The 24,944-nt window shown below is 43.3% G+C and overlaps 1 protein-coding gene across 1 annotated transcript in view; it reads left to right on the forward strand.

Moving 5' to 3' along the window:
* The first annotated feature begins 2,423 nt into the window (after window positions 1-2,423).
* Window positions 2,424-24,944, forward strand: part of GLRA3 (glycine receptor alpha 3) — a 176,324-nt gene continuing 153,803 nt past the window's right edge. The window contains exon 1 of the mRNA XM_083170822.1: window positions 2,424-2,933. Within this exon, the coding sequence (XP_083026948.1) occupies window positions 2,863-2,933 (71 nt within the window). The 5' untranslated portion in view covers window positions 2,424-2,862. The remainder of the gene's footprint in view (window positions 2,934-24,944) is intronic.

Genomic DNA, 24,944 nt, shown 5'->3' on the forward strand with positions numbered 1-24,944 from the left:
TCTATATATAAATGTTCTCAACAAAATGGTAACCAACATGATGGAAAATATATGGGGACACAGTGAAGCCTCACATTTACCATTTGTTAAAGATAAAGCAACATTGTGTCTGTACAATAATGGCAGACCAACTATCACACTGGGAAACTCTGGCTGCCTGACATCACAGATGAGAGAAGGGGAGTGGGGAACAAGCTTTAATGTGTGAGAGTAAGGAGGCGGAGGGATATGTGTGTAAGAGGGGGGTGGATGGGAAGGGCTGGGGTAAACGTGTAACATGGAAAAGACTAGAGCAGGAGCATAAATGCATGAGAGGTACAGTAGGTGACTGGGGTATAGGTGTGTGATAATGAAGTGGCTGTGGTATACTGTAGGTGTATGAGAGGAGGTGGCTGGGGCAGGAGCATATATGCATGAGAGGTAGGTGGCTGTAGTATAGGTGTGTGTGAGAGGGAGGTGACTGGGGCAGTGCTGGGTCTATATTTGTGTGTGTGTGTGTGTGTGTGTGTGTGTGTGTGTGTGTGGTGGAGCTACCGTGTTAATATTTATGTACAGCTATAGCAACCATCATCTATGCCAGGCTTTCCCAACCACGGTCCTCAAGGCACACCAACAGTGCAGGTTTTAGTGATATCCAGGCTTCAGCACAGATGGTTTAATCAGAATCACTCAGATACTAATTAAGTCACCTGTGCTCAAGCCTGGATATCACTAAAACCTGCACTGTTGGTGTGCCTTGAGGACCGTGGTTGGGAAAGCCTGATCTATGCTGTGACTAGTCGCACCCCGTGTTCTGTTTGCTGTTTGTATATATGCATATATTTGCAGGGCAAGATATAATATTGGATTATTTTCAAGGTCCAGTGATCAGTTATACACCGCCCAGCTAGAGTGAAATCCCGCCCTGTGCAAGCCTGCAGTTTGCTTAGTGCAGCTTGCACCAATATCACAGGCATGCGATTAGCTGCAAATTCAATCACACGACTCATATCAGCAAATTATTTTTCCAGTGTGTGCAGCCTGCATGTAGCCCAGAACTTACTCAGTGGCTGCAATAGAAACAGGCCGTTTGGGGCTTGAGCTGACGTCACATGACTTCCCCTAAAACCCCTGGCATATCCCTGACACTGCATCCCAGAAAATGCATGGTAACCACTCCCAAACACCGGGATCCTGACAATTACTTTTGCGAACAGTCAGTGATTTAAAAAGTTGCAGGATTTTATTGCAGGACGGCCTCATGCATACGCATGCATACTACAGGCCATAGGCATGCACAATCTATTGAGTATGGCCTGGCCTGTGAATTTGCAGCTCTGAATCAGGCCCCATGTGAGAACAGTAAAAGACTACAGTACTTTCTATTACAAAGTCATATTTTAAAAGAGGTTTTAAAAACAAGGAGTTGAAATATAGCAGAAATAATAATACATCCTTGCAGGAACATACTATTGACAAACTAATTTTTCTTCCGCGCAGGATTTCTACCCCAATGGTTCTGAAATTATCAGTAATTTTATGGGGTTCAGATTTAAATTAAAGACCAACTTCACCTGTCTATTTTGAGATTGGGTTTGACTGGTCTCATCACTCTGAAAATTCCGTGGTTGGTGGTGCTCCCTGAGTCAGAGGCAATATGTTGATTTGCAAGGAGAAAAGAAGACTCTTTTTTTAAGTGCCCCAAAAAAGAGTCTTCTTTTCTCATTGCAAATCAAGGAACATACTATTTACATGTTTAAAGCTATGCTTTTATGTAAAAAAAATGAAAAATAATATGTAGAATGTCTGTCAATGATTTTTATTATGAAACAAAGGGTACTTAGGAAACAATGGCACAGTGCACGGTTTTTTGGAAGAATGGGCTGTCATGAAACATTGCAATTCATAACGAATATCAAATAAAACATCTGAATTGCAAAAGCAGGCAATGCATAGTAATCTACAACACCCAGCTGCTGTTTTACTGCGAGCAAGCTGGGAGAGCGAGCACAATGTGTAGCTGCATGCTAATGACACAGAGGATGGATAAGGCAAAACCAGGGATGAACCTGTCACTGATGTCCACGACATCCCCCTCCTTTTATTGTCTCCTACTGATGCATAGATCTGTTGTGTGATCAGTGTGGGACTCAGACGAGGTAGCCCTGAACAGCAGCTGGTAGTTTCAAATAATAATGTACTGATTCTTATCTACCACCTATGTAAAAAGGAAAAGGAAACACACACATAGGGAGAGCTAAATATTTTCAAAGGATTTATATATGCTGTTGCCTGTAACAGGCTAGGGAGGAGATTGGACACCAAATCTATAATACAGTATATACTAATCGTATACAATAAGCAGCTACTCCATAGTACTACAGCGTGCAAACCACGTAGGAGAACTTTAACGATTGCATATCATTAGCTGGAACCACGTGTACTGTATGTATGTACCAGCATTATGGAAGCGGCTATTACTGCTCCCTTTTCTTCCATGCAATGAATGATCATGTTCATTGGCTGTTGTCAGGCACGCCTGGGTGTCCAGCCCCTGGCCACAATCCAGCCTCCTATACCAGAGCCTGGGCACAGAGCTCAGTGTATAGGAATGCAGCCGCTTGAAGTGGACTCTGCACTTCATTTCTGATTTCCAGCATTTTACATTGGATATAATTGATTTTTTTTGCCACATGCATTCGCTATATTCTCCATTCTGACAAGCTCCCCTAGTTTCGTTGCACTACAGTGCTAGGGTGAAGCTTCTTCGCTGGGATTACAGAGACCTCCGGGCGGAGCTGTCCTAGGTGCTGAATCTTTCCGCTACTTGCTACAGCATCCATCACTTGATGATTTTAATTTCACAGCCCATCGCAAGAAACAATGGCCCGGACCAGGTGCATCTTAACAGCTGTCTCGGGATTTTACTTTTGGGAAGCTGCACTCCTCTTAAGGTATGTCAGGACGTCAATCTTAGTAGCAAGCATTCTTGTTTATGTAATGCTATGAAACTGTAGGTAGCATGCATGTGAATGGCTTTAATATATCGTAGGTACAGTAAACGTGGCTTTTGTTTAAGTAAAGAATGGACACAAGTAATTTAAATGGTATATAAATTAGTAGCTTGCCATAACATTGCATTCATGTTTCTAAATAGTAATGCATCTCTTATCTGCGGAAGATATATTTTATGCAACACATTGGGAAAAATCAGATGCAGTTTTTAGAGTGTATAAGATTTAAACTAACAAGTTCATCAAGTTGCTGATATGACTAGTAAAGTCAAACTCCTATCAATCACACAACTGGTTTAATGTCCCCATAATATTTATTGCCACAGTTATTTAATAGGTTGGTTATTTGAGCTGCAAGGTAATTAAAATATATAATGATTTTTCAAAACGCACACATACCTACACATTCCCAGCTCACCACTGCTTTTCCAGTATTCCTATCACTGATGATACTAATACAGAGAGAAAAAGAGAGAGAGAGAGAGAGAGAGAGAGAGAGAGAGAGAGAGAGAGAGAGAGAGAGAGAGAGATTTATTGCCAGTTTGAAAAACGAAATTGACACTCAAGCTGATATTTCCATGTGGCTGAAAAATGTCCCTTCAAGATAATTGTAAATCAATACCTTGACCATGATTAAAAAAAAAAAAAAAAAAAAAAGGTCACTTTGGTTCCATTAGAGTAGATCACTTTCACGTGACTGACATGACTGTAAACCCAGTTTGTACTCAGACTTTGCAAATCCCAGTGTACATGGCCACAACTGTGTATGGTGTGCCTGCTTCCAGTTGCCCACTTTGCCATTTTAGTCTTGAATGCTGTGTATGTTTTTCTATGATCTTCCAGAAAAAAAAATGCATACAAATGCAATCATTGTTCTGGTTTTGAATTAGATATTTTTAAGATTGGTGCTATTTATTGTTGTAGTATACCTCAGTGCTCCCTTGTTTGTTCATGGAATGTGTGTATTGGGAAGCCCTAACATGTATATTTCAGGTTAGTTTTTTTACTTTAGAATTTTATGTCGCAATGCTTGTGAATAACTAATGTGACATGAAGTAAAGTAACAATGGTCTTATAATCTAATTTTCTACCAGGGATAAAATGATAATACCGATTCAAGGTCATAAAGAGCTTTAAGTCCAAAGCCATACTTTTCATGTCATTATTCTGCACATATCCACAGGGTACTAAATTCAAAATGGATTAATATTTATGTAGATAAATATTTTCAATTCTTAAGAATCTGGTAACATATGTCACAGACAGACAGACAGACAGACAGACAGACAGACAGATAGATAGATAGATAGATAGATAGATAGATAGATAGATAGATAGATAGAGTCAAACATGCTTGCATTCTATTTCTCTATGAGTAAGGAATTCATAAATGCTTTAACCAGTGACAATAAAACTTCAAAATGAAATAAACTCCCTAATAAAATAAGTTTTTATATTAATTGACATAAAAAGAACATTTATTGCTTTATACCTGTAATCTTTAGAAATACAATTATAATATCTACAGTATACTGATTTGTTTATCTGGATAATGCTGTATACTTTGTTACATATTGTATAGTATGCTGTAATTGAATAGTATTTAACATCATTTTCATGTTTTTATAGTACTTATTGGTGTAGGTAGATAGTTTATGGATCATTAAATGCAACAGTCTAAAAGTTTGCAGGAAGTGTAAAAGATAGATAATCTAGCAGAATATAATATACAGAGGGTGTATAGTGTAGGACTTTAGATACTTTTGACAAGGTACTAGTAGAACATTGGTTTCTCCACACAGATACGGTCATTGCAACAGGGAGAAAGTGAATGGACTGACTTTTGTCCTGTCCTGTGTGTCTTATACCATGTGTGCCGATATGGATTCTGTACGGGGTAATACAATAAAACTAACTTAAACATTTTATAGACAGGACATTTTATAGACAGGAAACTTTTTGCTAATGTTTTGGGTACTTGTGTACTTATACGGCGACAGTTACGCCGTCACGTACCGTTCCTGTCAGAAACAGCGTAGTGTTCCCGCGGCCAGCATAGTTAGTGTAGTTAGTCGGAAGTAGCGTAGAGTTCCCGTGGCCGCTTAAGCGTCCCTGGCTAGGTTATCAGCGTAGGTTGCCGCCGTGAAAATACACAAGTAACTACCATACTGTTGCCGGGAACTGCATCTCAGTCCCCGGCGTCCCTGGCAAGCCTACTCAGCGGATTTCTCACACCGCCGGCGCTAGCATGATCCCCTCTCTTTGGCGAAGAGGGGATCATGATGGCGCCGGTGGAGAGGCGCTCCATCTGTTTGACACACAGGATTGTCTCAGACGCTCCAGCAATGATACGCTCCTGCGTCTGAGTAGCTATTACGGCAGGGTACAGCAACCCTGCCTACAGGGTTAGGGGTTTTGTAGCACCTTTTCAAACCCCCACTATCCACGGCAACCCAAAGCGTGGCGAGCGCAGCGTTACGCGTCCAACCAAGCTTTTCATACCCAGGGCCGATGCGAATCGGGGTGGGGGCGCCCCGGTGCCTGGGGGGGTGGGGGGTGGTACCTGTATTATAAAACTGGCGGCGTCGGTGTCCCTGCAGTGCTGGAGCTGGCAGGGGTGTCCGTGCCGCGGGGTTACCTGCGGCGCTGTCACTGTGTATAAAGCTGCTGTCGGTGGCGGCGGTGGGGTCCCTGCAGTAAATAGAGAATAATTAGCGCTATGCGGCGGCGCGGGAAGCGCTTCTGATTTTGAAAACACTTGCCGCACGCTGATTGGCTGAATCTCAGCCAATCAGCGTGTTTCAAGTGTTTTCAAACCCAGAAGCGCTTCCCGCGCCGCCGCATAGCGCTAGTTATTCTCTATTCACTGCAGGGACCCCGCCGCCGCCGATTACTGTACAAAAAATGGTGGCAGACTTTATGGACATGGCCAATTGGATTGTTTATGGCACTAGAGCTCATTCTGGCCTTTTTGGTCACCACTCTTTATGTCACAATATTGATTGAGCTATTGTGCTTGTGCAGTCAGACAATGAGGGAGCCAATGGTGAGTGGAATGAAAACTGCCCCACCTCTGTCCACACACTTTGTTTGATACCAGTCATCATCATTATCACCATTATCACACATCAGCAGATCTTGCATGAGCCCCAGCCTTGGTTCATGCTCCTCTGACATGTCCTCATCACACTTGGCCTACTTGCCAATGCCCCATAAAAAGCTCAGTTAGATCCCTTCTGTTTCAAATGGAGATGCAAGTGAGGTGTGGACAAACCTGTCACACATTCTAGTGTATACTTGATTACAGAGCAAATATACTGTAGTTCACTAACTTTTTTGAACTCTGCATCAGTTTCTCAATGTTTATGTTTATGTATGCATGAATGTATGTGTGCTCTATGTAATGTAGGATATTGAAAGAAAGAAAAAAGGTTGCATATGTATATGTCGTAGGAAGTCCTTTATGATCCTCATTGAACATTTCAGTACACAAATACTGTATGCCCCTAGTTAATAACCGGGTGCGCACACATTAAGTTTGGCCTGTATTTCTCATAAATATTATGCATCTACTTTTGTGGGATTGTGGGTGTAGGTTGAAGTGGATCACCAAAGATGACCACAGGGGAAAGGTTTCCACCACCAGTTGCATACAAGATCATGTAAATCCTCTGTGTGTCTGTGTGTTAGACAGTGTAACATTGTTAAGCACGGAACAGCATGCAAGGAAAATACATTTATGAAACTCTATATACAGAATATAATTAGATATGTCTTCTGCAACTGTATGCCATCATGGACCTCATGCAGCATGATCTTTGTCAGCAGATATACAGTACTAATCCAAAACTTGGCCCAGCACTTGGTCGCTTACTACACCAGGGTGGCTCTGATGCATTTTTGTAGCATTATATTGCTAAAGGGCATGTGGGATATCATACTGCTAATCCTACAGAAGCTCACCATCAAACTTTCCGTTCAATTGGTTGGGCAAAGTAGGGATGGAGATCCAGAACAGCTACCTAGAGGAAGAGTACAATGATCCAACACAAATGGATAAACGCCGGCTTCATGCTCTTTCACAAAGGAGCTGATACTAGAATGTTATGCACAATTATTTCACATGGGGAATCCTTTAATAGGTGCCCAATACAGCACTGAAACTCCTTGCTGCTAGGTTCCTTAGGGCACCACTTGTGTCAAGAAAGTAGTCATCATTGAAGATTCTTTCCCAAGAGCAGTAGTACGGACAAGTTTGAGTCCTGGGTCTTCCAATTTAACCACATGCACCTAATGTAATCAGTCCCAGTCTGATACCGTCATGTATACGTAGTATGGTGGTTTGACAATGGGGTAGGGGTACTGGGATAAGGTGGCCCTTGTCCCAGCACCCCTACCCCATTGTTGGTTTGCTTTTTATTACTGCTGCTTATATTGCCATTGCCTTGACAAAGGTCCGCACCAGGACCGAAACGTCGGCAGGCTATCGATTGTGTTAAACTGTGGACTTTATACATTTTAATGAGAAGACTGGTGAGTGCTGTCTTTCCCTCTTTTGGGATTTCAGGGTATATATACCATTACTTTTTTTCTGGGTACTCAGAAATCCTCCTGCATGCTCCATGGGTAATACATGAAATATACTACTTACCATTTATATCCCATTAAGGACATTATCAAACTCCAAAACTGAAAGCGTGAAAGTCAGATGGTGTTGATTCTCTGAGCCCCATTCCTTCTTGTGGACAAGAGATCTGGGGCCAACTGTAATAGGGAGTGAGAGATTTTTCCATTTTTTAAAAGCACCAATTATTTACACTGCAAAACCAGGTTGATTTTGCCATGTAATTGATTGCCACTTTAAAAAAAATCCATGTAAAAAAAAAAAATCCAAAAATCCAAAATCTCTCACTTTTTTATTCTCACACCCTATTACATTTGGCCCTTGGTGTGCAAAGAGGGATCCACTTGTATCCCTTTGTCTCTTGTGCATTGGCAGTGTGAACTCATTATGCATAGTTATAGTTGTAACAGTGGACAGGGGTCTGAAAAAATGGATAAGGCTTCATTGCGGCTCTGCCCCGTTCTATGCAATGTCCGCATTACCCCCATTTTGTGTGAGTGAGCGGGGACATGTGTAGACCAGTGGGGTGGGGAGATTGAGCCTTGACTACCTTTCTGGGAGGGAAGGGAGTATCACCTAAGTTTCAGGAGTCTCCTTGCCATTACAGGAAAGTAGGCAAGTATTATGTACAGTACACTATACTACCAAAGCAACTGTAGCAATTAGTGGCAGAATCAACAATGGTAGAGATATAGTTGTATACACTACATGTTCACTTTGACCACTGCTTTATAGTGAAACATAATGAGATGCTCACTTCAATCCCTTCTGTGTCACCATAGTCTGCCTCTCCCCTTTAGAATGTAGGCTGTTACAAGCAGGGCCCTCTCCCCTCGTGCGCTTTTCTTAGACTATATATCTGCCACCCTGATAATTGTGTCAGTGTCCTGTCCCCTGCTACAACTGTCTTTATTTACTGTGTACTTGTCCTAATTTGTGTTGTCCCAATATGTATTATCAGGTGCTGCTGAACCCTTGTGGCACCATATAAATAAACAATAATAATAATAATAATAATAATAATAATAATAATAATAATAATAATAATAATAATAATGTAACTACATACAGTCCACAGTGCACAAGCTTATCCAGGATTTTCATCAGTCAGTAAGTTGTCTAGATCTTACCTATAATAAAGTACTATTTTAATTCTCCAAATAAGTAATCATATACTACAGCAGTGGTTCCCAAACTGTGTGCCGTGGCTCCCTGGGGTGCCTCGGAGTACTTGCAGGGGTGCCTCAGGGTGGTGGTCCAGAACCAATTAAAATTGTTTGTGGTCCATGAAATAGGCAAAAACAGTGCTTGTGGCTTCCAATTAGAAAATATCTGGATAAGCAGAAGTTAATAATTTGTCTCACCACATAACTGGACCAAAGCATGACATATAAGCACAATATATTTAATTTAATATTGTTTTTCTGAAATTCTTGATAACAAACTTTGCACCTAGGGGTGCCGTGAAAAATATTCTGATACTCTTGGGTGCCGTGATATAAAAAAAGTTTGGGAACCACCGTACTACAGTAAATATTTTGGCTGAACACTACTCTTTCTCTGATTTGGTTATTGTTCTTATACTGTACAGTAGTTCTCCTACTTATTGCTGTCACAATGATGCTTTATTGTGTTTCTTACCGGTAAATATGAACTAAAGCATAACCGTTTTATTCATTCTGAGAAAATGACACAAATGACCATTCCATCAGGGCAAGCAATATATGTAGTCAATGAAGTGTGAAAACAATTATAATCAGGATGATAATTGAGTTTACATCTGTACTCAGACATCCACAGTTGGAAATTACATCATCATGTTAGACATAGCAAATTTAATGAAATAATATATAGACCTGTATGTATTTATCTCATAAGAACTAGAGATGTGAAGATTAACCATATTTACTTGTATTTCAATATAGCATCTTACTGGCTATATAGCTGATATGGATTTTGTATAGGCAATAAGAAAAATCTGTACAAATATAAACTTGCGCTAATTTGGCATTAATTACCAAGTAAATACGAACCTGCTATTTTCTAATACAGTATGAACAAATTATAAATCATCTGAATTTATTAGAAGTGGATATACAGTAGTATCCCTCCTAGGCATCCGCAGCATTTTATTAAGGGGTGCACTGTCAAAGGAATGTGCCTAGCACCACCTATTGGGCATGCCCAGTGGTGCAAGTAGAAAAAATGTCTTAGTGGTACTGTGCCGAAAAATGGGCCTGGTTAGGGGCGTGGTCATATGACACGAGGGGGAGTGGCTACATGACTAAATTTTAAAACACAATGACATTTCTGGTTGGGCTTGTGCATTGCATCCTGCACACAAAATGTAGGAGCCAGATAAACTACAAACAGGGATATAGCGCGCCGAAAATTACACAGTAATGCCTGTTAGGCGTCACACACCCAATACATATAATACCCATGCCATAATGCCCATTGCGTTGCTGCCGCACAACTGATGCCCATTACTAATATGCCCTCACAGTGCCACACATATGCCCCCACAGTGGCAGATATCATATACCCCCACAGTGCCAAACATATATACCCCCACAGTGCTAAGTATGCCCCCACAGTGCCACACACATATGCCCCCAGTGCTAGGTATGTCCCCAGAGCCAGATATGCCACCGCAGTGCCACACATATGCCCCCAGAGCCAGATATGCCCCCCCCGTGCCACGCATATGCCCCCACAGTGCTAAGTATGCCCCCGTGCCACACATGCCCCCAGTGCCAAATATGCCCCCACAGTATGTACCACACATATGCCCCCAGAGCATGGTCTCTGAGGTCTCCTCTCCCCCCTCCAGTCGCCCGCTTCCCTTCGGAGGGGAGGGGAGCGCATCACGCGTCTCTTTCCCCGGCTTCACTGTGTGACTGGGCCGTCAGCCAATCATATCTCACGGGCTGGCTCCGTCCCGCGAGTTCTGACTGACTGACAGCCCAGTCACAGTGACACAGGGAGGGGAAAGAGAGACGCGCGATGAGCTCCCCTCCGAAGGGAATCAGTTGTGGCTGGGTGTCGGAGGCCACACCCCCTGCCACTTACATATGCGCGCATGCGCATTAAGGACTTGGGGGGAGTACCGCCATACTTGCACCCCTGGTGTTGTGTGTTTGCAGAATAAAAGTTGAAAGATACAGATTACAGTGGTGATTAATATTTTATTAGTTTATAATTTGGAGGTGTGGGTCATATCACGTGGAACATGGGGACTAATAATGGTACTTCCTAGATGAGGATACTAGTTGGTACTTTGAAAGTAGCCACTAGTATCATCATCTAGGATAATTACCATTAGTTAGTCCCATTGTTCCACGTGCTCCAAATTATAAATAAAATATTAATCACCACCACTGTAAACTGTATCTTTCAACTTTAGTCTGCAAAACACACAACACCCATTCCATCTTCTTCTCATTCATTCCAAACAATCAAAGCATACATGCTGAGGCCTTTTGGTTCAGATGCAAAATTGTTGAGGCTCAAGCCCACTCAACAATTTTGCATCTGAAGCAAATGGGCTTAGCAGCGCCTTAAAAACACTTCAGTTACATTACAGACAGTCATTTAATGTGAGCTCAGTATTAGCATACCCACTCCGACCGTCACTGTCTCCGCAGGTCTCCTAACACGGGCTGACAGGCTGACTCCGACTTGCCCTGGCTGGCCTCCCCCTCCTGTTTGCTGCATCAGTGAACTCCCGCAGGTGCCCGCCAACTCGTCCTCTGCAGAGTTTAAGCGCCGACGCGGCACACAACATTAGGACGCGCCGGTGCCATGATGTGAAGGCGCATTCCGGCGCATGCGCAGTGTCAGCGCTCGCCGTGTTTCTAATGGCGGTACGGGGTACCAGCACTTTATGATAAAGCGGTACGCCGTACCACCCCGTGCCGCCGCACTTGCACCCCTGGGCATGTCTAACATCGCCCATTGGGTGTGTCTAACACAGTCAATCAGGCTTGTCTACCATCCTCTATTTGCACTCACTACAATATAAAACATCTCTCAACCAAACTATAATCTCCTGCCTATTTCAGTTTTAATCTTCTAATTACTCTGTGTAACAGTACATGAAAATAAAATATAAAAACATATATGGATGATGCAGGTACATGTATGTAGTCAGTGGCGTAAGTTCGTTCCAGTTGCCCGGAGGCAAGATATATATTGGTGCCCCCCCCACACACACACACACACACATATGTACACACACAACTCTATATAACCTTATATAAAATATATATATTCTGTTCAGCATATAGATAGATCGATCGATAGATATTGCTTCTGTGGCTGCAATATATATACATATACATTGCAGCCACAGAAGCAATATCGTTGGCTTTTAAATAACTGATTTAAACTTCCAGGGAGAGGAGCCCCTTTGGGAGCAGAAGCCCGGCGGCAGATGACTCCATTGCCTCCCAGAGTTCTGCCTCTGTATGTAGTTATATGACAATGGTCTAGTACAATTAACAATGCAAAACACAAATAATTGATTGATGGGTGCTTCTTTTAATGGAATACTGTTTTAAAAAGCAAAAGCTTTTGGTAAAAGTTATTGCTGGTATTGCTAGCATAAGGGTGGGCAGAGCATTAGGGGGTGCCTGTGTACACCTAACACTCAATGTGCACATGCCTATGGTATTCCTGCCCTGTTTTGTTTATCGGGCATAATTCAACATGAGTTGTAATTTTGCAAAGTTTTGTAAAACAATATACAGTATCCTGGTGGCAGACTGCGGGTAGCCTCCCAGCAAAGGGCAAGGCTCACACATTACATCTGTTGGTGGCAGGTTGCGGGGGGCCTCACAGCACAGGGCAAGGCTCATACATTGCATCTCCCAGTGGCAAGCTGTGGGGGGCCTCCCAGCACACGGCAAGGCTCACACATTACTGGCTTCCCCCTGGCAGTACAACCTAACTGCAGGCATGGGCTAGACATGCTTCTGGCCACAGCTGCTGCCTTTGATGTCATGAAGCCACTACATCGCCCCCTGGCACACCTGCATTGTACAGACTGTTTCCTGAAAACGCTGTGTTGCTGTCCATGCAACAGTCCAACCTGCCCGTTGCCACCTCTTGACACATTGTGGCCATCCTCCGGCACTACTTGAACTGAGGTTGCAATGCAACCACAGTTTAAGTGCTTGCGCATGCGCACTGGTGCATATATGCATGCTCAGTTTCCAAATATGTGCAATTGCGATTTTTGGGAAATTGCTGGAATTACTGAATTAATCCTATTGGGGGTTATTCAGACCTGAGATCGCTGTGCTGCTGATTTGCAGAGCCCTGAAATAAGGTATTCGCTCCCCAGCCCTGTGCAAGTTTGTGAATGGATGTGCACGACTTGTGAAAAACTTGCACAAATATTGCAGGCTTGCTATTCCATTCACAATTCACTCACCATATAATGATTTTTCTCATGTATGAGTAGCGCAGGACCTACTCAACCAATGCAATAACTTAGGGACTGAGGTGACGTCATGCAACTTTTCTTCAAATGCCTGAATTCTCCTGAGTTTTCCCTGACACTCCCAGAAAATGGCCGACTATTACTCATAAGTCTTGGCAACTTATTATGAACTTATGTTTCAAATAGAAATGTGAATTGAATGTTGTAAAGTGACTTTTCTAAAGGAGCCATTAAGGATGACTGATAAGAAAAAAAGATAAATCACATAGATTCAAAATGCATTCTTAGATTTGATCAGTAGAAAAAAGATAGAAGAGTAGATAGCTTCTACAGGTATGCTGTCAAAACAACGATACATGTAGTAAACAATAATTTAGATATGTGGTTCACAACCTCGGTCATCCAGTACCCCAAACAGTTCATGTTTTTAAGATCGCCTTATCCGTCAGGTGCACAGGTGTACTCATCGCTGGCACATTTTAAAAGACCTACAGGTGGAGCTAATTATTTCCTTTGCGAGTTTGGTGACATGGAAAACATAAACTGATGGGGGTACTTGAGGAACAATTGCTTTAGATGCACTTCTTCAAGTGTCGATGTGTTGCGTGTGGACTAACCACCACCTGCAGGGATGACTATCCCCCCTCTCACACCTCAATTCTCTGCACGGCTGCGAATGTATGATTTGCATAATGATCCATTCGCGGCCTTGGGTGTGGGGGAGAAATCATTCGATAGTCGGCGACCATCGAATGATTTCTCCAGTGCTCACAGATCTGAGACACCCCTATGGTGTCTCTAATCTGTGAGCGCCCTGTGCGGGAACTGGACGGGCAGCTGACATCCGCTGACGTCAGCTGCCCACCTCCCAAACCCGCATCACGGGGCGATTTGCATGGAAATGCCCAGCGTTTTCATGGGAAAGCCCTGGGCGCTCCCATGGGCTGTTCCCACCACCGCCGCCCCACATGTAGCTCGCCATGCCCGCTCGCAACTTTGCACATGTACAGAAAGGCACCTGCACATATGCACTTAAAAATGGTGTTCAAACTGGTATATGCTGGCTCTTGGTTTGAATGAAATTCTCCAGGTACAGTGACTTGGGTCAAAACATAATCTCTTATGGGCCTTTACTCTTTTAAAAATTGATGGTTTCCATATGTCTTTTCACTGGTTTATGTACATTTTTTATTACTGGGTCCATTGGGTCCATACATTATTAGGGACCTAACAGGGCTGCCTAATATACAGCAAACTCTGAAAACTGAGTCTGCTTGCAGGAACCAATGTCATCTTCAGATAGCATTGATTCACAAAGCCCTGATCTAGGGTTGCAAATAGGGATTTGTGCAGATCTGTCCACCCCCTCCACACTGCGAAATCAGTGGCTGGGCACATGCATGATCTCAGGTTACACAAGCGCATTGGGTCAGATCGGAAGGGGTAAGTAACACTGATTCTTTCATAGCAGTGTTATGGTACTTGGGGACATCTGCTTTTTCGGGTATATTGAATTGCTCCTGCAGCAAGTATAGACAATTATTGTATTATTGTGAATGGCAGCACAGCCACGTAGACCATATGGAAGTCATATTTATGAGATACTGTACAGTAGGGAGCAAGTGGTATAGTGGATTACATGCGTCTTTTCATTTAATAAGAACAAAACCAGGAATGCTTTTAGAGATAATAAAGCTGATTCTGAGAATAAAAGCCAGAACTTAGTACACAGAGTAAAGAAAAAATCACTAGATAACAGGACTCAACAGCGTGAATGAGCGGTAGCGTGGCATTATATTGTGTAGAAGAAATTTATTTTATAAACATATGAAGCATGAAAAGTAGAAATGTTTAAAGTGCAATAGTGTACTTACCATGTGCCTGCATTGAGTAGATGTGGTAGGTTAATTGGTTAATGAGAGAAAATTGTATGGTGCATGGGTGAGTATTATATGCAGGTGCATGAAAGGGCCGGCACCACCACTAGGCAGCTTCATGCATTTGCCTAGGGCGGCAGCCACTGGAGGGCGTTACTGAGCTGCAGCAAGCAGCTGCCCGTTGCAGGAGGAATGATCCCGTTCGAGGAGCAGGAAGAAGAAGAAGGCATTACCCATCCCAGCGTCAGGGAGCAGGTATGCCATTTGATTGCCGCACCCCCTCCCACCCCTTGGTGCTATTGGTGGGTGGCAACCGAACCCCCCTGGGACTTTAACCGCGGCAAACGAATGGAGTCCGCCGTTTGCCACCCCCCCAACACGGTGATCAGTGGGTGGCACCCACCACCCCCCCTCCTGGATGGTACCCCAGAGGACCCTGCACCCCCCCATGCCCAGCATCTCACCCCCCCCCCCCCTCTTGAGCGGGTGAGCAGCGGGGCACCTCCCCCCTGTCCCTACATGGAGCGCTGCGATGCCTTGCACTGGCCCTGGGTGCATGTGTTTTAGCTATGGTGCGTGCTGATTGGTGTGGTGAACACTGGTCTGCTAAGCTGTTGCCCTGCAAGGCTTGAGAGTCACTTTTTTCTTGCAAATGATTTTGAGCTTGAGCGAAGCCACCACCCAGCATTTGTGGGCTACACCCTTGTATACGCCCCAGTTTTTTGCCATTTCTGCCCCCTGCAGGCCACGCCCACAGAAACACCCACATCACGCCTACATTGGTATCGCTCGTTCGCAAGCGTATTTCTGTTCACAAGGTTGTGAGCGTGTAAGGGTGATCAAAGCTGGACATGCGAATTGCGGACAAAGCGCATGGGTAATGAGCAAAAAAAAACATGTTGCGTGCAAATTTGCATGTGAACGAATCAACCAGAAAAACCTCCTAAATGTAATGTGCCACCATGGCTAAATGCAATAGCCTCAGAGTTCCCATTATTTTGAAAGCAGCAATCAGATAGGATTTACCTTGTAAATAATTATTGCATTAAATTCCACATCTCCGAAACTCAGAGTCTTTTACATTTAGCCCCTTGTTTGGCTCATAGGTTGGTACCAAATGTGTGTTCACCATGTGTGGTGTCCATGCTTCCCTCATTCTACCATGTTCCAATATACATATAAGAGTCTCCCATCTTTTTACTAGAAAAGTATGAAGAGTCAATCAATAATTATACAAATCAACTTCTGTGCATCATAGAGTCCTGTCCACATCATCTCCCAGCTTTTGTCTGTATCACCCAGAAACAAATCCGGTATAGGTTTCAACTACAGTATGGTGTAGGACGGTTATCCTATCCTGAGCAGCTCCGATTGCTTCTACCCCATTTCATGCATACGGTGATGCTATAACAATACAGGTATCCATGTTCTTATAGTTTATCTAAGAAATGTTTTTTTTTACCAGTCTTAAGGTTAATATTAGGGAATATCAAATATCAGTAATAGAGTTTTTCGTTGGTTCGAATAATGACTATCACTTTAACTGCAGAAGCCACCATCTAACAGGAATCAGGGTGTATTATCATACCTTTGATAAAGTGGAGAGATACTATGTACCAACCAATCAGCTTCTGTCATTTTTCAAACAGCCTGTAAAATGTCAGTTAAAATCATTTCTCATAATACAGGTATGCGCGTTAATGATATTGTGCGTATCATCTAGTGTGTACTCACTATATCATTAATATCGGTCAGCGTGTATGCAGTGTGAACATGATGAAAGATACGGATATTTTCATTTAACAAGATGGTTACTGGTTAAGGCAGGCAAGTCCAAACTGTGGCCCTACAGCTGTTGTAAAACTAGCTGGAGGGCCATAGTTTGGACATGCCTGGGTTAAGCAAACAACATACTGGTATCTTTATTGTTTGTAAAGGTCTGTGTGTATGCACTATACAGTTCATTCTGGAGCTCCAGGGAGTTCAAGGGATATATCGTTAATGAGAGCATTGACTGAGCATATCACATAGTGGTATTTCGCAGGTGGTATTTCGGGGTGGGCACCCGGCATTTCATGGGTGTGATAACCTGCTCGCTAGGCTCCGAATTTACGCTGCCTGGTGAGCAAGTCTGAATCGGGCCCTTTATCTCCCTCCATGGTGTGATATGAATATCTACTCCAAAGTGGAAGCAAGCTGAAGGAATGATCTAAGGCAGGCATGTCCAACCTTGGCCCTCCAGCTGTTGTGAAACTACAAGTTCCATCAGGCCTGGCTATTAGGGAATGCTAAAACTTTTGCAAGGCATGCTGGGATGTGTAGTTTTATAACATCTGGAGGGCCAAGGTTGGACATGACTGATTAAGGGATTCAATTATCTAAGTGTTACGGCCTATGAATATCAGCCAGCTAAGGCACATATAAAATGGACTTATTATCTATTCCAGACATTACATCACACAGGACTTTGTAATTGCAATGTTCTACCAAGGTTTGTAATTGCTGTGTTCTTTTTTAATTTCACTGTGAAATACTATATCTATTACATGTCTGTAGAATTAAGAAAAACGTGTCCGGCCTTGCAATTCCACCGGTCTAAGTTAATTGGCCATTTGTGCCTATTTTACCTTGCAAAGTACATAATAGTGGTATGAAAATATCTACATACAGGGTCGGACTGGCCGGGCGGTGAGCCGGGGAAATCCCCGGTGGGCCCTACCGATTCGTAGCCATGCCCTCTTTTGCATGTGGCTACCCTCACTATCCGCCGCCACCGCTTCAGAGGGGAGGGAAGGAGGGCGCTCAGCACAGGGCACATATCTCCTAGTCCTTCCCCTTCACTCTATGTCTATAATTTTGTCCCTGTCCGTGCCATCAGCCAATCAGAGCTTGCAGGCCGGCTCCTGATTGGCTGCGGGACCGTGAGACAATTAGAGATCGTGCCGGCAGCCAATCAAGAGCCAGCACCCTTATGATAGGCCACACCCCTAATTTTTCAGCACGCCTCCACCGCACACAAGCATTCCGTCTTGCGGAAATTCCTACACCGGGTGACACCAACCCAAGTGACGCCACTGCTCACATTGATGACCACACCTACCAGTGGTTGACCACACCCCTTCAGTGGGCCCCTGCAGCTACATTTCCCTGGTGGGCCCTTAATGCCCCAGTCCGACACTGTCTACATAAGACTAGAAAATATAAAATAAAAAATGCTTGTGTTTTAATGATGCTTATAAATTAAACACAAATCACTCCGTGTGTAAACCCCATAGCGATGGCAATGCGCAGTCCCCAGTGACATTTGGTGCATGCAATAAATATCTAGTCAGATTGTCTGGCAGGTGCATAGAAAACACAGTGGTTAGCACAGATCACTTTGCACACGTCACTATGAGTGTGTGGGCGATCTAGACACCGTAAAATCACCTAAACCAGTGGTTCCCAAACTGTGTGCCGTGGCACCCTGGGGTGCCTCAGAGCACTTGCAGGGGTGCCCTGGGATGGTGGTCTAGGCCTAATTCATTTTATTTATGGTCAATGTAAAAGGGAAAATCAGTGCTTGTGGCTTCCAATCATAAAATATGTGAACAACCCAGAGTGAATACTGTCCCTCACAACATAACTGGACTTAAAGATCACATATAAACACAATTTATATATTTTTTTAAGTAATCAATAAGAAACTTTTGGCCTAGGGGTGCCACGAAAATAATTCTGATACTCCAGGGTGCCGTGATTTCAAAAAGTTTGGGAACCCCTGACCTAAACTAAATTGCTTAACACACATTGCTAAGCACAAATCTCAATGTGTGTATGCCCCATTACGGTTTAAGACAGTATACTAGACACAGTATATCAACATAGATGTATCAGCAGACAATATTAAAATAACATACACATACTGTACAAAGAAAATGTAACTATCAGGCACAAAATTATGATAATATATTGTTAATTGTTTGTTGGAAGTGAAACAACACTGTTCATGATGATTAACTTATTCCAGCAATGTCTGGTTGCCAATTGAAACCAATTAAGCTAAGCAAAATTGGATTGGTCACTTGGTCTGTTAAATACCACATGAGTCTTAAAAACAAATTAAACTCCTGAGGAAACCGCTACAACCGAGAGTGGAGAAATGCGTTGAGGTGGTCGCACAGCACATTATTCTAGTATCCGTATTCACAAGCCAGCTCTTTACACCTTCAATAGAATCCAGGCACCCTCCCTCCTTCCACTTTTAACAGAGCCGCAGGAGTTGCCTGCTCTCCCCAATCCATCATCGCACTGTGAACAACATGTGTCATTATCTGGATCCAGCAGGCTGGGACCTGAGGGACAGACACCATTCAACTCCCCTGCTGTTGCTGGGAGTAAGTATATCGGGACGCTGCTGCTGATTGTCTCAAAGGATCTGTAGACATATTATCACTACTCAGGTGTTGGACACATTATGGCACACTAATTGAAGTGCCCAGTTAACCAGTTAACCTTCAAATATTTGTGTCCATTGACATTATTACAGTATACCAATTAGAGACTTTCCCAGCTTAAAATCAATAAAGGACACTAACGAGGCATATGATTATGACACTCTGAGGATTACTATGCAGACTCTCATCTTTCTATGTGGTAATGGAGGTCGAGCTTAGCAGATGGCAGCCTCCTCTAGCATCCAAAAAAACAGTCTGCTCTAAGGGGGCGGACATTTTGTGAGGGAGATTTTTCATAATAACAGCAGGAGCCGAGCCAGAAGGAGTGCCGGGACAGCACCAAGTTTATCTGCGTGTCCCGGTTACAGAGGTACCAAAAATTCCAGCAACTATAGGAAATGTTTCATTTAGGTTATTGCTGCCAAAGGAGGGTCAACCAGTTATTAAACCCAAGGGTTCCAATAATTTGTCCGTTCTGAACTGTGAATGTTTACATGGTGTGTTCAATACAAAAACATGAGAGCATATTGTGTATTAGTTTTAGCAGACTGTGTCTATTGTTGTGACTTACAGTAGATGAAGATAAGAACACAGTTTATGACCAATTTATGCAGAAATCCAGGTCATTCCAAATTCACATACTTTCTTGCAACTGTTTAATGAAAATGACTATAAAGTTTTATGTGCAGCCACTAATGATTGGCTTATTGTGTTTTGATAGCACTGAAAGGAAAATCAACTGCAGAACTGACATTTATGGATTAGCTCCTACATGTGATCCTTTAGGAAATTGCTGACAATCTTATCTTGTGAAACTATTTTTGGACTGCGATATATGCTCTACTGTATTACTACCTAATTTATACAATAAATGTAATTTTAATGACTACAGTTGAGAAAAAATATTTTTTTACAATATTCCAGAACTACTGTAAAGGAATAAACCTTACCTCCCTAAAGTGGAAGTCCAAAATAGTAGGTATATAGCATAGGATTTTATAATAATGAATAAAAACAAGCGCTAGTGTGATCAATTTAAATATGAAGTGACAACATAAAATAAGTGACTCCTCTAAAGAAAAAATTGATTAAACGGATGTTTGTGTCTCCTTCATTATTTTTCTCCCAATATGCCTGATCTGCCGGTGACTCCCACCGGGCTGCTCTGATGACATGGCATGGCTGCTGGCCTTGCTAGGTGGGTTCCTGATGAGGCAGATGTAATCCCCAGGACCCTACGCCAACGCATTTCATGCAAAGGATTCAGTGACAAACATTTTCCCTGCTTTTAGCCTGTATTATTAAAACCAGAACTAGAAGTCCGGGACCAGGGTTTCTTGTTTTGGTGGCATGCACATGTCCTTCAGGAAAATCTAACATACATACTTAACATAAAATATAGGTGTCACTTTTGATTGTGTTTTATGTTAATTATGCCATGGATGCATTGCGTTAAATGTCTATATTTAAACCAGAAGTGTGCAAAGATCCATTTGTTCTCATTATTTTTAAGATTTGTGCTGATATCGCCTCCAGTTTCTTGATATTTTCTCTATTACCAGGAATTTCAGTCGCAACAGACTTTTGTTGTTTTTGTCAAATACTGTTTTGACATACTGTGTGTGATTATTCCTCAGTTGATGTTGTATATACAATATGTTCTGCAATTGTAATTTTGGATTTTCTTTTTGTTTGACCAATGTGTGGCATCCTAGCCTAGAGCTGAGCTGCAGGCATTGTAGGAGTTAATTTAGTGAAACAACTTCCAAAGCCATTTGAGCCTTATCAGTGAGTCTGGGTTTATGGCCCCCAAACTAGTTCTTCCAGATCCGGCCACATGTATAGGGATAGAACCGGATGCATGTTTTTTTCTGAGAACAGGAAGTGGTTTGAGAACAAAGGAAAAGCACAGTGGGCAGACAGAGGGCGAGCTAAAGGAGAAGGGAACATACAGGCTAGAAGTGTGTCCAGGACAGAGAAACCAAGCCTGGGACCGTGGACAGTCTCCACAGTCCCTGGCATAATGGAACAGCGTGTGGGTTCAGCTATGAAGAGCAAGAGATAGAGAACATTGTAGAGAACAAGCAAATTGATATTAGCCCCTTATGAAAAAGACAGCAGTATATGAGAGCAGCAGGAGAGATTGCAGCGGAAAGGCAGCAGAAATAGCAGCATGGGGTACACTAGAAGCAGGATGGGAGGTGTGAGACTTGGGAGAGGATGGCATAGGTAAGTGGTTGGAAACCACATGTGGTGTGAAATGCCCCCATGTGAGAGTCCAGAAGAGATCCCAGTTTTGCTGTTTGTGAAGAGAAGACCTGATGTTCCATTAGTTAATGACACATTCATTTTGTGTACCACGGCGCCAGGTGGCAGATAATGGACACTTAGACCATAAGGAAGCACCTGGTAACTCCAAACAACAACTAGCCCATGCATCACTGCATCTGAAGCCAGTTTTCACCTCACCCCAGCAATCTTCCAGCTTACTGTCTCCAGTGCCTGTCTGTCCCCAGAACCCAAGCTCCATAGCATCTGCAGTCAGCCAGCACCTAACCACAGTACCCTTCCAGATTGCCTCCTCTAGTGCTGGTCCCTGGGGCCTAAGCCACACAGCATCTGCAGTCAGACAGCACCTAACCCCAGTATCCTTCCAGATTACTTCTTCTAGTGCTGGTCCCTGGGGCCTAAGCCCCAGCACCCTTCCACCTTGACTTTGCCTGTGCTGGTCCCTGAAGCTCAGGCAGAACATTTTCAGCCAGCTTACACCCCACCCCAGAACCCTTCTTGCTTTCTGCCTCTAGCCCTGGTCCCCAGAGACCAAGACTAACTACAGTCATTGGAACAAGGAGGGGTGCAAGTGAGCATTTACATCAAACATTTGAGAGGTAAGTCAATGGGATATAGGGTGCAATGCGACCCTCTTGGGTTACCATTAATAGAATCAGCACAGAAATAAACCCCTTTCTGACCATTTCACCTCAATCTTCACAGTCCTCCACGTAGCTGCAGCCCTTACAGTGTGTGAGCAGTTATCGTGGGCCAGTTGACACCAAGTGCGAAGAGCTTGTTCATTGTATGCCGAAGGAGCACCCATCAGTGAAAATGGACATGACCTTGTGGGTACAGTGTGTGTCCTCAAAGGTATGGCCTTGCAGCCTGGACCCCCTGCTTTCATCCGTATTTGGGTCTGGGAGATGTGTGCTTCCCACAGAGACTTCTGTGGCTGCAGTGCTGCCTCCTACACTGCGACAGTAGCCAGTAGACCCATCTCTTGTCACTGAGCAGGAGTCAATGCTTTGGGGTCATCCCTCAGCAGGTGACACCTGGGTGCGGCCTGCACAACCCCTCTAGTATCACCACTGCTGTGAGTAGGCCTCGCCTCTAGGATGAGCCATGCAATCTACTTGCTTGATACATTCCTCTAAACTTCGTTCTCAGCTCCAGCTTCATCTTTGCTCTTACAACCCCCCTTGCACACCACCATGTCCATTTGCTACTGGGTTAAGATGAAATTGTACTATGTGAAGTCTCACTACCCTCTATTTATTATTTATTTATTAACAGGTTCTTATATAGAGCACACAAATTCCACAGTGCTTTACAGAGAAAAGTCACGAGCAAAAACACATAACGGATTACATTACAAGACATTTTAGGACAAGTACATGGTTAATATGGATAGTTGCACCAGGGGACAGGACACTGAAGCAATTATCAGGGTGGCAGAGGTTTATAAATTCTAAGAAAGGCACATGAGGAGAGAGGGCCCTGCTCGTGAGAGTTTACATTCTAAATGCAAAATCTCAGCCAGTGTGAGCTACTGTATGAGTGGATCCTGTTTTTTTTTGTCTTCCCGGTGAAGGTAGAGCAAGTCATTCACATGTTTTATTTAGGTTTCAAAGGTATATTTATTATACTGTACACATTTTGTGGGAGATCCTCCAAAACCTGATATTTTAGGAGGGGTCTAACTTTAAAATGTAAGTATCCCTTAAAGATATTACAGGGGTTATGTGATAAATATTTGTTGTACTTGCCCTTCCTTTGCAACCCCAATTGCAGGTGTAAGCAGAGCTCCTGGAACAGATCCAAATACATTTGCAATGTGTTCTGCACAACTCTGTTGTAAGAGCAGCAATCACACTTGTATCCCATTGTGAACTACACAGGTGCTTCTGTACATCCAGATGCCCCTTCAGGGCTTGGAGCCCAGAGGCTGGCGTCTCCATTGCCTCCATTACCAGATCTCCTGGGCCCTATGGTCTTTTTTATTTCTCACTGCATGCTGTAGTTCTGTGCTGTTCAGAATAAAGGAGAAATGCTAAGCAGTTTACCTCTGCAGTCCAAGAAATCCACCTAATACTTTTGTTATTTTACCTACTCAAGACTCAAGTATAAGAGTTTTCCCAAAGAGGTCGCTCCAAGGTTGTGTGTTGACCACTTGACAACAGTAGGGTAAGGCCAATATCACTCAAGTTGACAGGAAGTGTAGCTTTCCATCCGTTACTACAGTCCACACTCTATTTTCCTCTAGAACCCTGTGTATAGATCCTACTAGTAGAATCTATGGAACAGAAATAAGTTACAGCATGCAGAATATGGGATTAGAATAATGTAACCTACAGTATTCATAGCATGCACATAGAATCTTAGTAGAACTTGACCTATGTACAGAATGCAGAATAGGAGCTTAGTAGAAATTTACCTCTGTAGTGAATTCAAAACAGGAGACTTATAGAATTTAACCTATGTACAAAACATAAAATAGGAGATTATTTAGAACCTGACCTATTTGCAGCCTGCAGATTTGGAAGTTAGACTTTAACCATTGTACAGAATGAAGAATAAGTGATTAGTAGCATCCGATCAGCATGCACAATATGACTTCACAGAATTAGAATGAAGGCTGGCTAGCAGAAATTGAGAAGGTAAAGACCATGGCCCAGGTAAGACAACAGCAACATTTCCATCCATACATGTGAGAGAGATATTAATGTGCACTCAATATTATATTATATACAATATTTGGCTGTATAGTTAGGATAATGTGCAAACCAACTTCATGATTTTGGAATCATCCAATTAAAGCAAACAAGTTTCAGCAAGTTTGGAAACTGCAAAGTTCAACATGCTGCAATTCTCGCCTTCTTTACCAGAATGTCTAGCAGAATTCTGGGAAAGTGTGCCACCACTATGTGGGCAAGGCATTTATGATGCTTTGTGGCCTCATATACTTGCCCCTTGGATATCCCCTGAGGGATCTCATAGAGAAAAGGTCTAAAGGTGCCCACACATGCACCGATCCCGGTGTGCGTTGTGGGCTTAACTAGCACACACATAGGCGTGCGCACGGGGGGTGCACAGGCACCTCCTAATCACCGCAGGCACCCCACACGATTGCACGCTAAAATGTTGATTCCCGGCCCGCAGCAGCGCCGCACCCGGTTACCGGCCAGCGGCGGACAGGACTGCATTAACTTCCTGCCGCCGCTGACCTCCAGCCCACACGGCAACAATACAGATCATCGCCGTGGCATCGCTGCGGTGGACCAGCGGTGCTTCTGG

The sequence above is a fragment of the Crinia signifera genome, chromosome 1 (assembly GCF_055691185.1).
Source record: "Crinia signifera chromosome 1, ASM5569118v1, whole genome shotgun sequence".
In the NCBI taxonomy this organism is placed as follows: domain Eukaryota; kingdom Metazoa; phylum Chordata; class Amphibia; order Anura; family Myobatrachidae; genus Crinia; species Crinia signifera.